The sequence below is a fragment of the Schistocerca americana genome, chromosome 11 (assembly GCF_021461395.2).
Source record: "Schistocerca americana isolate TAMUIC-IGC-003095 chromosome 11, iqSchAmer2.1, whole genome shotgun sequence".
Classification (NCBI taxonomy): Eukaryota; Metazoa; Arthropoda; class Insecta; order Orthoptera; family Acrididae; genus Schistocerca; species Schistocerca americana.
This window is the reverse complement of record NC_060129.1, coordinates 100,238,001-100,256,463: the sequence shown is the minus strand read 5'-3', so window position 1 is coordinate 100,256,463 and position 18,463 is coordinate 100,238,001. Positions and strand designations below refer to the sequence as shown.

The following is an 18,463-nucleotide window of genomic DNA, read 5'->3' as shown; positions in this document are numbered from 1 at the left end:
AACTCAATTTCAATTAATACAGCGAAGCCGGATACCAGTGTGGGAAAGAATGAGAATTTATTTATTTAATTGATCACATGTGCACTCCCACAAAGTAAATCCCTACATCCAGTTTGGTGAGATCTGTGAAATGAATGAATGTATGGTCGTCTGCCAACCGCAGATAGTGAATGTGAATATATGATCATCTTTGAGACGATCGTTTGGCCACCTTTGGTGGGACCAAAGAGATGAAATGTACCAGAGCTTTGAGCGCCTGAAATGTGGCTGACCAATACGATAGCAAGGTGCTTCCCCCACCTCGACAGAGATGGGAGAGGTCCTCGAGAACGGCCATGTTTCAGCACTCTGCCGCTGGATCTTGTGCTGTTAAGACCTGTTTTAGTTGTGCTCCGTAATGACGAAAAAGTGGAGACATGGTATGCATGTGGAATATTTAAGAGTAGTTTGAAATAATAATTTCTCTATTTCAGGAACTTTTGTGGGGAGAATTAAATGTCAGGCAGGTAATATTAAAGGGATTGTAGTAATCTTCGGAAGTGGCCAACGGTCACAATGAAACCACGTGTAGCAATAAGTTGAAATACTTCCGTGTGCTTAAGTTAAGCTGAATTACTAGCGTGTGTACAATAAGTTGAAATATTTAAGAAATAGCGTGTGTACCATAAGTTGAAATATTTAAGAAATGGCGTGTGCAGGACTTGAAATTAGAGACGAGTACTTCCACGTGGTGAGTACTGTGTGAGTCTCAATCTGTGTATGAGACAAAGGATAAAGGGAAGTACTCGTCCATGGTATCAGTTGAGGACTCGCGTGTGTGATGTTCTTAATATTACTTTGCATGATATGATTCCGTGTGACGCTAGATTTAAACTCTGAGAGAGAATCAAGGTGAGTCGGCCGTCTATCCAGCAACGCCACTTGGCTTGCATTGCACAGGAAGACGTGCAAATATCTCCAGAGTTCGTAGTAGGAAAGTGGAATTATGAAGTGGGGCAGTGTCGTGTGAAACTGGGATAAATACTGATTGAAGTGGGAAAGCTGAAAGTGATAATGTTGTGACTATTCTGTGTAGTATTTCATGTTGTAGTGTGGTGTATGTCATGTAATTTGGGTATGTGTGGTTTGCATGGGAGAGTAGCGAGGTAGGTTCAAAAGATTAGTGGGTTATGCTTGTTCCTTCGGTACCGCTCGGTCTGGAGGAAAGTTTCGTGATGATGATTGTGAGAGTCGAAGTGTGAGGTATAATAAAAGATCCACCATCCTATCCAGAAAGTGCACTGTAGCGTTAAAAATAATTAAGAGACCATAATATAGAGATTCACCATTGTAAAGCCATGCCCACTGGGCGGAATTTCTCATGTGTTATTGTTGTAGGTTATAGAATTTGTGTGTTTAGGTTAGAGAATTTATCGGAATAAATAAGATAGTGAAAAGAAAAATATTGGTGACTTTTCCTTCGAATTGTATGTTGTAATAATGTCCCGAATTTATAATGTGTGCGCCATTCATATTCAGTGCGGTGGCCACGTGTCGATAAAACCCGTTAAATAAAAGACAAAAAGAAAATGTGGTATTACCAGTGCGTAGTGTACAGTCAGAGTTCTGTAAATTACTGATAGTCAGAAGCGTGTTTCCGTTGCGTATTATTCATATAGGAGGATAACTTGTAACTTAAGTGTGAGTACTAGAGTTCATGTTACTCGATAAATAAGAATGAATCCACTCGCTTGGCAGACCACTCATCTTGCAGGCCTGACTGCTTGATGCCACAGTATGAGCAAGGCATGTAGGTGCCTCTCATAATTTCGACCCTGCCAGGATATATTTTGCCAGGATATATTTTGCCAGGATATTTTGCTGTTAGGGTTTGCTGTTAAGATTTTTTTTATGGAATGTGTTGTGATAGCGCTAAGAAATAAAACTTTTTTCTGTTTGTAATTTCTTTCTGCATTGGTGAGGATCTTTTATTTTTTTATGTAGTTAATTGCTATATCGCCCAGGGCTGGAAGATCATTGTATAATTTTTTTGCGTAATGTCCGTGGTAACTAGGTTGCAGTCGAAAAGTGTAGTCACCATGGAGAATAGCGATTCTGGGGTGAACGTAGCAGTGCTGCAGGAAGTAACTGCTGATCATGGGCTAGTGAGAGAGAACGACAAACACTCAGAAGGGGCTAAATTGTTCAGTGGACCGCTGCTAGGTGATCCTTTGAGCGGCGGGCTTTGTTCGCAATCGGGGGCTTTTCCCGATGACGCGGGCAAGCCGGGACTAGGTCAGGTATGCAGCGAAAGTGCAGCTACCCTTAGGGAAGCTACGGTTTCTCAGGCGAACGAGGTGAGCGCGTCGAAAGTAGCAAATGACAATGTTTTTACAGAGGATGGATAGGGAGGTACAAAGCTTGACATGCATGTCTGTTAAAAGGAATCTGCCAGGAACGGCTAAATAGTCGATGATAATCGATTGGTAAACTCATCACCATGCGGTTAGCAGACGACCATACATTCATTCATTTCACAGATCTCACCAAACTGGATGTAGGGATTTACTTTGTGGGAGTGCACATGTGATCAATTAAATAAATAAATTGTCATTCTTTCCCACACTGGTATCCGGCTTTGCTGTATTAATTGAAATTGAGTTAGCTTTACAAAAAAAAATGTTGTTCTGACAAAAATAATGAAGTAAGTTGTACCTATTTTCAATGTCGGACAGTATTGTACCCTTTCAGTTATTGTTGTGGTCTTCAGTCCTGAGACTGGTTTGATGCAGCCCTCCATGCCACTCTATCCTGTGCAAGATTCTTCAACTCCCAGTGCTTACTGCAACCTACATCCTTCTGAATCTGCTTAGTGTATCCATCTCTTGGTCTCCCTCTACGATTTCACCCTCCACGCTGCCCTCCATTGCTAAATTTGTGATCCCTTGATGTCTCAGAACATGTCCTACCAACTGGTCCCTTCTTCTTGTCAAGTTGTGCCGCAAACTCCTCTTCTCCCCATTTCTATTCAATACCTCCTCATTAGTTATGTGATCTACCCATCTAATCTTCTGCATTCTTCTGTAGCACCACATTTGGGAAGTTTTTGTTCTCTTCTTGTCTAAACTCTTTTTATCGTCCACGTTTCACTTGCATACATGGCTACACTCTATACAAACGACATCCTAACACTTAAATCTATACTCGATGTTAACAAATTTCTCTTCTTCAGAAACGTTTTCCTTGCCATTGCCAGTCTACATTTTATATCTTCTCTACTTCGACCATCATCAGTTATTTTGCTCCCCAAACTTTAAGTGTCTCATTTCCTAATCTAATTCCCTCAGCATCACCCAGCTTAATTCGGCTACTTTCCATTATCCTCGTTTTGCCTTTGTTGATGTTCATCTTACATCCTTTTTCAAGACACTATCCATTCCATTCAACCGCTCTTCGAAGTATTTTGCTGTCCTTCACTGAAGTACAATGCCATCGGCGAAACTCATAGTTTTTATTTCTTCTCCATGGATTTAACACCTACTCCGATTTTTTCATTTGTTTACTTCACTGCTTGCTCAACATACAGATTGAATAACTTCGAGGATAGGCTACAACCCTGTCTCATCCCTTCCCAACCACTGCTTCCCTTTCATATACCTCGACTCTTATAACTGACATCTGGTTTCTGTACAAATTGTAAATAGCCTTTTGCTTCCTGTATTTTACCCCAGCCGCCTGTCTCTGTATCTCTCCATAATACTTCGACGTGTAATTAAATGACGTTTAACATGCATGTCTTGATAGTGTTAATGGGAGAGTGTACCTCCCATACATACAGCGTTAAACATGCAATATTGATGACCCATTTTTTCAGAACCTTCGACAATTAGGGATCGGAAATTTTTTCTACTACAGTTTCACTCAGGCAGGGCTTTCATGATTCTAAGTCCATCCGTTGGAAGGTCGGGAATGATAGCGAGTTGCTGTAGTACCCTAATTCTTCTCTTATTATCACCGTTAAACGTTATCACAGCGTCACAAACACCCAAGCGTAGAGTCGTCATTCCTACAAAGACTTTTTTTGTATGCGGGTCAAAATGACGTTATTGAAAGACTCATTCGCGTTTTGCGTTCGACCATAGAGATATTTGGAAAGAACTTCACGATGAGTTAACTGTCTAGCTTTCATCACTGTAAATGGTACGCTATTTTTGTGCCAGAAGTGTTCCTCCGTACCAGCTGCCTTAGTTTTGCGGTACTTGCACCATGAATCAGCACGAGGTGGGCACAGACCATGTATGGGTGTATCTTCAGGGGATGATTTGAGGAAGAATGTAGCCCACACTGCTCTGTTCATCCCTTGTAGGTCACATGTTCTGTTTCTTATTGCCATTCCACAATATTGCTGGAGTTCATCAATGTTTTCGTCTGTAAGCCTTCCTTTTTGCCAGTTGGAGTCTCCACAAAATGCATGTGTAATGTCGCTGTTTCATTTTACACACTGCATCCAACCTCTTAACGTGAACATGAATTCAAGGAATAAATACCTGTAAACCACAATCTTTTGGAGTGAGTAGTTCCGGAGATAGAGTACTTTTACACTTGCACTATTAACTCTGAAATAATAAAAACTATACTTCCTATTGGAATTAATCGTTATATGAAGCGGCTAATTATTCTTGAGAGAGCAAATATTATTAAGAGATAAAAATCGGGAAATGTCACTTTTTGACCAATTTCGCCTCACATACTCAACGATATCTTTTTCTGTTACTTGTATTGTCAGTTCCATCGATCGTATTAAGGCCAAGCTAAATTTTCAAATCCCTCCTAGTAGAATGCAGTAGAATACACAACCGATAGTTTAACGAACCATTCGACAAAAGTAGGGGAAGAAAGCGTGTGTCGTAAATCATACTTGTCATCAAGGCACTCGCTTGCTACCGGTGTGTGCTTCACAAAGTGCTCTAAATGGAAATTTCTCTTCGGGATCTGAGTTTCTCCTGGCGTATAAAATTTTCAAACAACTTACGGGAATTCAGCCAGGTACAATTTACAGCGACCGCCGATATTTCGACGGGAGTAGACTACACCCCGCCATTTTGAAGGCACAAACTGAAACCGACAGGCGATGTACAAACAAATTTTAAACCTCTGTTCTTGGAGTGATTCAGGAGAGATAACACACAGACATTGCCACCAAAGATAACCAGAGGTATCGATAGTGAAAGACTACGAACTGGCAAGCGAGGTAGCGTTGACTCTGTTCTTCTGTTTTTTGACGAGGGAGAGAACACGATTCCAAGCAGAGTTTCAACAAACGCATCTATCGCGGTTTACATGATTGCTCGTTAATTTAACCTCAGCAGTCTCTTTAATAACACAGCCCCAATAGCTGGACGTGTACGACAATATTTCGGTGTTGTTATATAGCAGAGGATGACCAGTATCAAAACAATGTACGGCAGTAGCAGATCCACCTGGCTGCTGTAACCGTGTGTGCCGTTTATGCTCGGTACATCGTTCCTCCACTGTCCTGATAGCCCGACCAAAGTATTCCATGCAACAGCTACAAGGAATGCAATACACACCCGCCTTAACAGAACCTTAAAGCACTCTTATTTTAGATGGAAGTCGGAAAAACACATTTCACATCGTATTTCCGCAAAATACGACCGATCTTGATGGAAGTGCTTCCTGCGAAAGGGAGAAAGGCAGTAGACTTAGGTGTCGACTGAGTATTATCATCAGTCACCCGATGCACAGCCGGTCGATAGCACAACGCACCTTCAATCTGTCTTTCACTATAACCATTTGGACGAAATGTAGTTTCACGCTGGGCCAGCTCAGCTGGCAAACTCCAAGTGTCGGGAATGGTATGTGGCCTGTGTACCAAGGTACGGAGTACCCCTTCACGCTGGGCAGTATGGTGACAACTATTAGCCTGTAAATACGAGTCAGTGAGAGTACGTTTCCGGTAGACTGCATGTCGCATTGGTCCCTCAACCATTCCTCCTAACGTCAAGAAAGGGAAGGCAACCATCCTCTACCACCTCCATCGTAAAGTGAATGTTCGGGTGGATCGAGTTCAGAAGGGCTAAAAGGGCATTCAAATTCTCCCTACCATGAGGCCAAACAACAAAAGTATTATCAACATATCTGTAGAAGTGGGCGTGTTTCAAAGGCGCGGACTCCAATGCACATTCCTTGAAGTCTTCTGTAAACAAATTTGCAGTCAGAGGAGACAACGGGCTACCCATGGAAACTTCATCTGTCTGCTCGTAATACTGGTCATTGAATAAAAACAGTAGTGGATGTCAACACTTGTCGAAAAAGGTTAGTTAATTCAACACCAAACCTAACCTCAATTAACCACGGCGAATCACACAGAGGAACACGAGAGAAAGAGAGAGTCCACTTCAAAACTTACTAAAATATCAGTCATTCAACCGCATTCCCTCCAAATGACGTAAAAAATCAGCTGGGTTCCTGATATGATGTTCACACCGACCAAATTGTGGGCTCAACAGAGAAGCAAGATGCTTTGCTACACGATATGTCGGAGCGCCGATATTGCTCACTATATGACGGAAAGGATCTCGTTCCTTGTGTACTTTCGGAAGACCATATGACCTAGGGGGAATAGCACTATAGTCGTTAGGACTCTTGAAGGTGTCCCACGACAAACCATTTTTCTTCAGCAGTCTGTACATATTGCTCTCAACACTTTTTGTGGAGTCACCATCGATCCTGCAATACGCTGTCAGATAATAAACATTGCATCTTTGGTACCTAATCCTGTTTGTTTAAGACAAACGTGGCATTGCCTTTGTCCGAAAGTAAAATGACAATGACAGGATCATCTCCGAGAGACCGTAATGCAGCCCTCTCTGTTGCTGTTACATTACCTGTCCACCGGAAAAGCGTCTAACTTGTTTCAGCTATGCCTTAACATAGCTTCCCCTCTAACTACGAGGTGCATTCAAGCTCTAAGGTCTCCGATTTTTTTCTCCGGACTGGAAAGAGATACAAACATGCGGATTGTTTTAAAATGAGGCCGCGTTCATTGTCAATACGTCCCAGAGATGGCAGCACCGTACGGCAGATATAATTTTCCGCCAGCGGTGAGAATGAGAACTGTTTTAAATACTTAAAACAGCGACGTTTTCCTTACTTGAACAGCGTGCAATCGTTCGTTTTCTGAATTTGTGTGGTGTGAAACCAATTGAAATTCATCGACAGTTGAAGGAGACAAGTGGTGATGGAGTTATGGATGTGTCGAAAGTGCATTCGTGGGTGCGACAGTTTAATGAAGGCTGAACATCGTGTGACAATAAACCGAAACAACCTCGGGCTCACACAAGCCGGTCTCACGACATGATCGACAAAGTGGAGAGAATTGTTTTGGGGGATCGCCGAATGACTGTTGAACAGATCGCCTCCAGAGTTGGCATTTCTGTGGGTTCTGTGCACACAATCCTGCATGACGACCTGAAAATGAGAATAGTGACATCCAGGTGGGCGCCACGAACGCTGACAGACGACCACATGGCTGCCTGTGTGGCATGTTGCCAAGCAATGTTGACGCGCAACGACAGCACGAATGGGACTTTCTTTTCGTCGGTTGTGGCAATGGATGAGACGTGGATGCCATTTTTCAATCCAGAAACAAAGCGCCAGTCAGCTCAATGGAAGCACACAGATTCACCGCCAGCAAAAAAATTTCAGGTAACCGCCAGTGCTAAAAAAATGATGGTGTCCATGTTCTGGGACAGCGAGGGCGTAATCCTTACCCATTGCGTTCCAAACGGCACTACGGTAACAAGTGCATCCTACGAAAATGTTTTGAAGAACAAATTTCTTCCTGCACTGCAACAAAAACGTCCAGGAAGGGCTGCGCATGTGCTGTTTCACCAAGAAAACGCACCCATACATCGAGCTAACGTTACGCAACAGTTTCTTCGTGATAACAACTTTGAAGTGATTCCTCATGCTCCCTACTCACCTGACCTGGCTCCTAGTGACTTTTGGCTTTTTCCAACAATGAAAGACACTCTCCGTGGCCGCACATTCACCAGCTGTGCTGCTATTGCCTCAGCGATTTTCCAGTGGTCAAAACAGACTCCTAAAGAAGCCTTCGCCGCTGCCACGGAATCATGGCGTCAGCGTTGTGAAAAATGTGTACGTCTGCAGGGCGATTACGTCGAGAAGTAACGCCAGTTTCATCGATTTCGGGTGAGAAGTTAATTAGAAAAAAATTCGGAGGCCTTAGAACTTGAATGCACCTCGTACAGCACATGAAACAACACCTATCCCTCCTATTCCGTGAAATGCAAAGCCACGTCCGAACTTACCAAACCCCTCATGCCTGAAGTGTCATGAAATTCATGATGATTGTGCTCCAAAACATCTACCCCACATACCCTTCACGACATTTCTCACAGTAATCTCTCCATCTCAGCACCCAATTCACTTACCTCCACAACCATCCACCTCGACATCTTAGTTTAAACTCATTGTATTCACCATCCAAGTTATCTATTCCATAACAAACATTCTCCTCTAAAAAGGAAAGTCCCCTTCATACACTCTCCATCCCAATACAAAATCCATGGCTTCCTATTTAATGAATCCTTATACAAATCCTGTCAGACCATCCGAATCTTTCTGTGTACTGTGGACGTTCAGATAATCGCATTCTAGTGGCAAAAGGTGAAGTTGCAATCGGTCACCAGAAGAAAAACCCTGTTTGACCACAGCCCTTATGAAATACTCCCACTGAATATCTTATCCTTACTATCTTCTTCAAAACCTTAACAGTTATCTGTAACACTACATAAATCCACCTACTCACCCCATTTCCTGTGACTTCTTCATCCATATTGACCAAACGTCTCAAACCTGTGTGATTGCTACTGACTCAACATCTGCAGTAGATCCTCTGCTTGATTGCAGCATTCGGTTACACACCGCGTCCAAGGGGACATTCTCTCGACTCCCCAGTGCACCTACCCTTAGGACACTACTCTAGTTGTCTCCTCTCAACCTCCTTGGACGCCTCACTGCAGCAGTCCCCAATCCATTTGAAAGTGACCACCTACCTGTTCAGCTCACCATCGCTTACACACTGCCTCTAGTCCAAGCACCAGATCCCAACCTCTGTCGCAGTGTTATCGAAGAATACTGCCACATCAACGGAAACGTCTACCAGGAATTCACAGATATGCATATTGGAAGCCACACAGAACCTGCCACCTACCAGATTATATTGATCCCACCCCACCCTTCTTACAGTTCTTTTCAGATGCTATATCAGCCAACATTCCCACAGATATCATGTATCCTTGTCACCCTATAAGCTATACTATTCCTCCAACAATCCCATCACTCATACCATTCCTTCCTAGGGACTCGTAACTAGGATACCACACCATTGTCATGTACAGAAACACACTAGTAACAAAGGGAGCTTGACAAGTCGGCCATAGCGGAGCATTCCCTAGGAAATGGACATAAAATACATTTCAAAAATAGAAAAGTGTTGGTTCATGCGTCTACATATTGGGACTGCGTTATAAAGGAAGCGGTCGATATTCGTTTAAACAACAACAATTTCGACAGAGACCAGGGATATACACTCAGCAGGGCATGAGGGCGGGCGTTGCACATCGAAGAAAGCAGACACAGATGCGCGGCGCGAGAGCGGCATTTTCAAACGTGGCGCCTGCCCCTGGCGCCACCTGACGTCACCGAAGCTGCTTCGGGCAAAAGCTCCCCCAGCTGCCCTGGTCGACATAAGCGCGCGCGTCACATTGGATCGATCTGATTGGCTCCTGATGATGTCATAATGCCTTTACAAGCGAGAAACCGTAGCAGCCACGGTGGTCAGTGAACTCCTAAAGACGATGGCGGAGATGGCCATCGAAAGCTCGAGGATTTTATTCGAATTGACGCGGCTGGAAAACCGAGGACGTTTTGTTCATGTATGCCGTCTTGAAAGATTCCGAGGACACATAACTTATTAAATTCAAAGAATATCGGCACTGGCCCCAGAATTCTACCAGATTCAGTGGTACACTCCCCATTAACGCTCCCAAGTTTGGAAAACATTCCATTGACTCACTGTCCACTCTTCTACAACATCAACCAATACCTGACAACCTAAACAAAGCTGATCACGTTGCAACCTATATCTCCAACATCTTCTTCATTTATGATGACTCACATATTGATTACTCACCATTTCCTGCAATCTGTGAATGCACAAATACTATTGCCTCACCCCTGGCTCCCTGTTTCCACTACTTCAACAACATATCACAATCAGAACTGAATGTACCTATTATTTCGCATGACATAAAACAAGTCATTGTTGGTCCTCAACACATGACCTTTTGACACCTAAAACAATGCCCCTCCCTTTTCTCTCCACACTTACATCCATTTACAACATGATGGTCTCTGCAGGTTACCGTCTTGAACTGTAAAAAACCCTCAAAATCTCACTGTTCTACAAGCAGCACAAACCCCCTTTCAGCCTGATTTGACTGTCCAGCAGTGTCTCTAAATCCATCTTCTGACCCACCTGTAAACACCTGAACACCGGAACTAATCGGGCTTGCATCCTGCCATATCCTCTGATCACAAACTCCTGTACCCCACTCATTTCTCCTCCACTCAACTTCAAAAAATCGGCAATGTAGGTCTCCTGCGACTTGGAGAAAGACTAGGACTGTGTATGGCATCTGGTCTCCTTTACTAACTTCGGCTTATACTCTTACCGTTAACTGCATCTGACATACCGTATCCTGGCTTTGTAATTGCCCATTATTGGTCACTATTGACAGTACCAATTCCCACACAAGCTTTATACCAATGGAAAGAGAAAGTTTCAAACGTTCTGACAGGCGGCGGTAGGCGGGTGGTGATGGTTTCAGAAGCGGCTGGTAGAGTTCGCGCGGCAGTAGGGCAGTAATTTCTAGAGACAGAACGACGTTCCACCTTAGAGGAAAAGTCAACAGGCACAATGTTCGCATATGGGGTTTGGAAAAATCCACATTCACCATTGCAACAACAAAGAGACTGAAGTGTTCTGTGCCTTAGCCAGTACAAAGGTTTACAGACCATTTTTGTTTGCAGAAAGAACTGTAATGGCAAGCACATACTGGGACACGTTGGAACAATTGCTGTTCTCTCAAGTTGTGCAAGATTCCGAGGACTTCATTTTCCAATAAAATGGAGCTCCACCGCATTGGCACCGTGATGTACGAGGCTTTCTGAACGACTCTCTTTCTCAGTGTTGGATCGGTCGCAGGGTACTCGATGACCTGGCTCTGCACTTCTGGCCACCGAGATCTCCTGATCTCACAGCCTGCGACTATTTCTTACGAGGTTATGTGAAGGAAGCTGTTTACATCCCGCCTGTACAGACCACTTTGAACGATGTGTGGAACCGGACCACAGCTGCCGTGCACTCAGCAACAGCAGATACGCTTAAGCGTGTGTGGGACGAGTTTGGTTACCTTACAGCCAATGGTGGCCACATTGAACGTTTATAGCATTTATCACATTTCTAATTATTATATAATTATTAAAAACTAATTAATTAAAAATTGTTGAGAATTATTAAATCTATTATACTGATAGCAAACATAATGAAAGAATCCCTTGGAAGTTCCTCTTTTCATTGGTATCGGACCTGTTCATTTTGGATTTGTACTTGAATAAATGGGAAGCTCTGAAAATGGGTCCATCATTTAGAATGACGCTGCATTTTGAATGACAGCCCATGTCCGGAAACGTACCGTTTGCGTTCTACGACAGTTTCAGTACATATGTGTATGGTGTCTGCATCTGCTGAGGGGAACAGAAAAGTGGAAGAGCTGGTTGTGCTGGTATGCAGCAGGGTAGACGGTGCTGTGGGCAGTGTCTGTAACAACGTTGCTGGTCGCCACATCGAGCTGCTGTTGTAATGCATCAGTACTGTAGTGTATTTACAGTGTGCTGGGTTTTTTTGTTTGTTTTTGTATAATGTTAACATGTAATGTGTAAGTGTTACACAGACAAATGTACTTAAGTGATAATGGATGTTTCCTTATGTTTCCTTTCTAATTCTCAGGCATTAACTGTATCACATCACGCCTAATTCAGTTCCTCATGCAGAAATGGCTGATTTAAACATTTAAATTTATACCGTCTTAGAACGGAAACGATACCTTCCCAGACGTGGGTTCCTGTTCAAAATATTATGTAGTCACTGCCCTATACAAGCCCTTGAATTTTGTGAGAGGAATTTTCAAACACCCTGTAGAGGTAAGAACTTGAAGGTAGCACTCATACGTATGTTAAGACAGCAGGAAACTTCCACTGATGAAACAAGAAATGCAAAAAGAAAGAAAGTGGTGCAACTGTGTAAAAACTGTTAGTAGTCTTGCAGTAGGTATGCCTGACATTGTTGAGTATGTTAGATTTACGTACAACATACTAGTCTACCATCTCGCACGCTTGGTCGCCAGAATGTCTAACTGAAAATTAAAGTATAACAGCTGAAAGTAAGTAGCCAACACGCAGCAAGCATACTGTACTTAATTATGGGCTTCACAAAGTCAGTCAGCACTTGATAAAAACTCTAAAATCGTACCATTTACTCACAGAATAATGTAATTATAAGATACGTACACACACACAGTCACAAACACACACTCGGATTATCAGTGAAATGATACACTAAGAATAATTTTAAAAAATACCTACCTTCCTCACAGTAGACGCCAGTAAATCCTTGTGGGCAGGTGCATGACCCGGTTGCAACGCTCCACACACCACCGTTGCGGCAGCTTTCCACTGGCCCTGTGGAAAGATTACAAAACTACTTACATTTGGTACTTTTAACTGATTTCGAAGATAGTGGTTCCAAAAAATTTAAGGTGTTACTTGGCAAATATCGTACAGAAACCTCGTGGAGCGAGAAAGGGTTTCAATCAGTTTGGCAACATGTCCCACTCAGGAAGACTTACACTATATGATCAAAACTTGTAAGTAGGCTGTGTAGGTTATAGGAAACAACGGAGCACGACGTGAGATAGTAGATGGTTTAGCCTTTTGACAAAGTTTACAAATAGACAAGACTCTTCGAATTCTCTTTTCCATATTGTTAAAATAACAAGTCGTCCGAAGAATATAACATTTTCGTGGAGCAAAATGTGCGTAGCTGAAATGAATGTACCAAATGAGCTTATTAACAAAATCGTCAGGAATGCTAAGTACCCATAGCTTGTCATCAATAGTGCAGCGTTTAAAGAGTATGTTGTTTCTAACCAGATAATAATGCTGAATCTGTGTGTCTTTTCATGCCATTTACTTTTAATGTCTGTCAAAATCGGATTATTATCTTGTTCATGAACAATGTCCTTTAAAGATATGGTGATGAAGTTTTCAAAGGCGACTTTCTGAATGTAAAGAATACTGAAATTTTCCTCGAGGTTGCCTTCTGTGTTACTTTTGTCAAGCCCAGCCGGTGCGCGTGACAGTGCGTCCGCAGCAATGTTCTCCTTGCTGGAAATGTAGACTATTGTGAAGCGGAATTCTTGCAGAAACAATGCCCAACGTTTTAGCCTGTCGTGATTTAATTTTGAAGACATAATAAATTGTAGTGCACGGTGATCACTGTATACTTTTACGTGCTTACCAGAAAGAAAGAAACGGAATTTGTTCAATGCCCAAACGATAGCTAAAGCTTCTGATTCAGTAATGGAATAATTTTTTTCAGATTTTGTTAGCACTCGTCTAGCAAAAGCAATGGTTTTCTGAACAGTAGCGTAATTTTCTATGGCTTTTTGAAATAAATGGGCACCGACTTTAGAAGTATCCATGCTTGTGACAAATCTGGATGAGCTAATATTGGGACGTTAAGTAGAGATTCTTTCAAAGAACTGAATTCCAATTGTGCCTATTCGTCCCATTTCCAAATAGTATTTTTTCCAGTGAGAGAACAAAGTTTTGGTGTAACTAGAATTTGCATGTTCAGTAAACGACGGTAAAAATTTACGATAACTAGAAAACTGCGGACTTGTTTTTTTTGTGGATGGAACTGGAATGGCTCTGATTGCTTCTAACTTTCCAGGGCCAGCTGAATCCCTTCAGAAGAAATAATATGTACCAAAAACTTTACCTTTGTTCCACCGAATTCAGACTTTTCCAAATAAACTGTAATTCCAGATTCTGCAAAAATATGTAACACGCTGTTGAGGATGCGATTATGTTGTTCCCATGAGGCTTCTGCTATCAGAATATCGTCCACATATAAGGTAATGTAACGTTTTAAGAACTCAGGTAATATGGAATTTAGCCCACGAATGAAAGCTGCCAAAGAAATGTTCAAACAAAAAGGAAGTTTCCGAAATTGATAACAAACGCCTAAACAAAGAAAAGCTGTGTATTTTCTACATTCTGGATGAAGTTCGATCTGATAATAGCTGGATCTGAGATCAATGGAAGACAATACCTTTACACCATTAAAATTTTGAAGAAGTTCTTCCAAAGTTTGCGGCCTGTCTGTTTCAGGAATGATGATAGTATCGATTTGTCTCGAATCTAAGACAAGCCTGATCGATCCATTTTTCTTCTCAACAAACATGTAATTGATCGTTGTATGAGCTTACTGCAGGCTCAATAATTCCCTCGTCAAGCATAGATTGTATTTCTGTTCTAACACAGTCCCTATAATGTGCCTGAATTACGTATGGTGTAACACAAAATTTAGTATGCTCACGAACACGAAATTGGTATTGAAATCCCCTGATTCTTCCTGTTATGTGAGTAAAAACTGCGGAATGTGCTTGTAAAATCCCAAAAAGGTCCTGCCTATCAGTGTCATTACAATTCTCAATTGTTTGAATTTTATTCTGAATTAACTCATTAGTATCAAACACGCCGTCGATATCATCCCTGTGAATACTTGCAGAGTGATTGTTAGTGTCAAGTTCCGTCGAAAATTCCGAACTGTTGTCTAACAGAAGGTAAAGCCGATTAATTTCCTCGTCATGGTTTGAGAGCCAATCTTCAAATTTCAAAGCTATTGACTTACTTTGTTTCTCTAAACTTATTTCAGCATCGTGAATGTTTAAGATTGCTTTGTATTCATTCAAAAAGTCTATTCCCAATATATTTTCCGTCGACAATAATGGAACAATAAGAAAGTTCATGTGAACAGCGCGTAGCGTTGCGCAGTTAGAGGTGAGCCGCCAGCAGTGGTGGATGTGGGGAGAGAGATGGCGGAGTTTTGAGAGCGGATGATCTGGACGTGTGTCCATCAGAGAGAGTGATTTTGTAAGACTGGATGTCATGAACTGATATATATATCATGACTTTTGAACACTATTAAGGTAAATACATTGTTCTCTATCAACATCTTTCATTTGCTAACTATGCCTATCAGTAGTTAGTGACTTCAGTAGTTAGAATTTTTCACTTAGCTGGCAGTATTGGCGCTCGCTGTATTGCAATAGTTCGAGTAACGAAGATTTTTGTGAGGTAAGTGATTCATGAAAGGTATAGGTTATTGTTAGTCAGAGCCATTCTTTTGTAGGGATTATTGAAAGTCAGATTGCGTTGCGCTAAAAATATTTGTCAGTTTAGTGTTGATTAGGATAAGTAAAGAGCGAAATATCTGAGTACGTTCAGTTGTGCTCAGCTGTTTGAAAATCAAATAACGTAAGGGGTACCCTAGCACAGTTATTCATAAATTTTTCTAAGGGGACGTTTCGTATACATTTGATATCTTTGTTGTTGTAATTGTGAAAAAAATTATTCAAGTCAGTCCTGGCCACTGCCTAAAACAATTTGTAAAATTATTTGTGCGGAGCATGGGTGTTATGTAAGTAGGCCGTTTAGGTTTTTTCGTTGGTAACGCCACGTAGCGCTCTGTATGAAAATCACTGACTGTGCTATGTGCTGTCTGTGGCTGGTTGGCACTGTTGGAATTTGCTATTGTAGTATTGGGCAGTTAGATGCGAACAGTGCGTAGCGTTGCGCAGTTGGAGGTGAGCCGCCAGCAGTGGTGGATGTGAGGAGAGAGATGGCGGAGTAATAATGCCTTTTTGAGCACTATTAAGGTAAACACATTGTTTGTTGTCCATCAAAATCTTTCATTTGCTAACTATGCCTATCAGTAGTTAGTGACTTCAGTAGTTAGAATTTTTTATTTAGCTGGCAGTATTGGCGCTCGCTGTATTGCACTAGTTTGAGTAAGCAAGAGTTTTGTGAGGTAATTGATTCATTAAAGGTATGGGTTATTGTTTGTCAGGGCCATTCTTTTGCTGGGATTATTGAAAAGCAGACTGCGTTGCGCTAAAAAACATAAATAAATAAATGAAATAAAATAAAATAAATATTGTGTGTCAGTTTAGTGTTGATCAGAATAAGTAAAGAGAGTAATGTCTGAGTACGTTCAGTTTCGCTCAGCACACTAAAATATCAATTTCTCTAAGGGGACATTTCAAAGTATCCAGACACCTGGCTGAAAATGACTTACAAGTTCGTGGCGCCGTCCATTGGTAATGGTGGAATTCAATTTTGTGTTAGCCCACCCCTAGCCTTGATGACCGCTTCCACTCTCGCAGGAATATGTTCAATCAGGTGTTGCAACGTTTCTTGGGGAATGGCAGCCCATTCTTCACGGAATGCTGCACTGAGCAGCTGTATGGACGTCGGTCGGTGATTCCTGGCACGAATTAGGCGTTCCAAAACATCCCAAATGTGTTCTATAGCATTAAGGTCAGGACTCTGTGCAGGTCAGTCCATTGCAGGGATGTTATTCTCGTGTAACCACTCCGCTACAGGCCATGCATTATGAACAGGTGCTCGATCGTGTTAGAAGATGCACTCGCCATAGCCGAATTGCATACGTGACAATGATGGCGATGGCAACTTTAATTTGGTTCATACACTAGGCTCAAATAGTGCTGTGAGATCCCGAAGTATCAGAGAGTACCACGTGATAGATTCCTTACCTTCAGCGGGCGCTGCACGATGTGCAGGTCAAGTGTGTTCACCAGGACCAATCTCCTACAGAAAGTGCCTCAATAGACTGAGATCTGAAGTTTGCAAGTGAAAGGTTGATTAGACAACGTGGTCCTACACTGATGATCTCATATTCAGTGTGACAGTAGAGAAGACTGCTCATCACATGCCTCGTTGTTAACTGCACCGCGGCTGGCTCGCCTCATACTTTGTTTTCTTTTTTCTTTTATCATTCTTTGCAGTCCAGTAGTGTCTTATTTCTTCCTCGGTTACCGCCATGACGTTGCTGTCTTCTCTCTGTGAGTGGCAGCAGCAGCGTGAGTCGGTACTAGTACAGCTGTACTATCTTTGGTGTGGCCGAAATATTTTATGAGTGTAGCAGTCGGTCAGTTGGGGCAGAGCACCGAGGAAGTCTCTGTGGCGGATAGTCAGGCCGGAGCCGCTGGCTGCGTGCACGCGCGGTTGGAGTTGTGCATCGCTTCTTGAGAGGGTTACGAAATTCGTCGCCCACAAATCCTGGGCACTAAATGTGGTGTCACCGCCAGACACCACACTTGCTAGGTGGTAGCCTTTAAATCGGCCGCGGTCCGTTAGTATACGTCGGACCCGCGTGTCGCCACTGTCAGTGATTGCAGACCGATCGCCGCCACACGCAGGTCTAGAGAGACTTCCTAGCACTCGCCCGAGTTATACAGCCGACTATGCTAGCGATGGTTCACTGACAAATTACGCTCTCATTTGCCGAGACGATAGTTAGCATAGCCTTCAGCTACGTCATTTGCTACGACCTAGCAAGGCGCCATTACCAGTGACTATTGATTGTAATACATGTACCTTCAAGAGCGATGTTCACCAATTATGGATTAAAGTTAAGTACTCCAGAAGCTACTTACATATTTTACTAGTCTCAACTCCTTTAACTGTTCCTCACGCCATCCTACGTGAGTTTAGACGCATGCATTTCGGCCTCCTCTAGCAACACGGTGTTGGCTCTTCTGCCAACACTACACTAAAGCTGAGCGCTCACTTAACCTACTATCAAGCAATCCTGCTATCATATCTCTTCGTGTGATCCTGGTTGTCACATTCTGGGAGATTCCTACGAGCAAAGCCGGCCGCGTTGGCCGTGCGGTTCTAGGCGCTCCAGTCCGGAGCCGCGCTGCTACGGTCGCAGGTTCGAATCCTGCCTCGGGCATAGGTGTGTGTGATGTCCTTAGGTTAGTTCGGTTTAAGTAGTTCTAAGTTCTAGGGGACTGATGACCACAGCAGTTGAGTCTCATAGTGCTCAGAGCCATTTGAACCATTGAACCTACGAGCAACAACGTCTGTACATTGAAGTCAGATAGAACTGCAGCCATCTTCCTGTGTCGTGTTTAACTTAATTTAATTCATTCCTTCATTAATGAAGAGCACCAGTGGTATCTTCTGCCTAGTGGCCGTTGACGTTACGTGGACCTGCCCTGGT

At 42.7% G+C, this 18,463-nt stretch overlaps 1 protein-coding gene across 3 annotated transcripts in view; it reads right to left on the bottom strand.

Annotated features, from left to right (window-relative positions):
- Positions 1 to 18,463, bottom strand: part of LOC124553634 — a 518,253-nt gene that overhangs the window by 233,418 nt on the left and 266,372 nt on the right. For all 3 annotated transcript variants that reach the window (XM_047127501.1, XM_047127504.1, XM_047127503.1), the window contains one exon: positions 12,733 to 12,828. In XM_047127501.1, the coding sequence (XP_046983457.1) occupies positions 12,733 to 12,828 (96 nt within the window). The remainder of the gene's footprint in view (positions 1 to 12,732; positions 12,829 to 18,463) is intronic.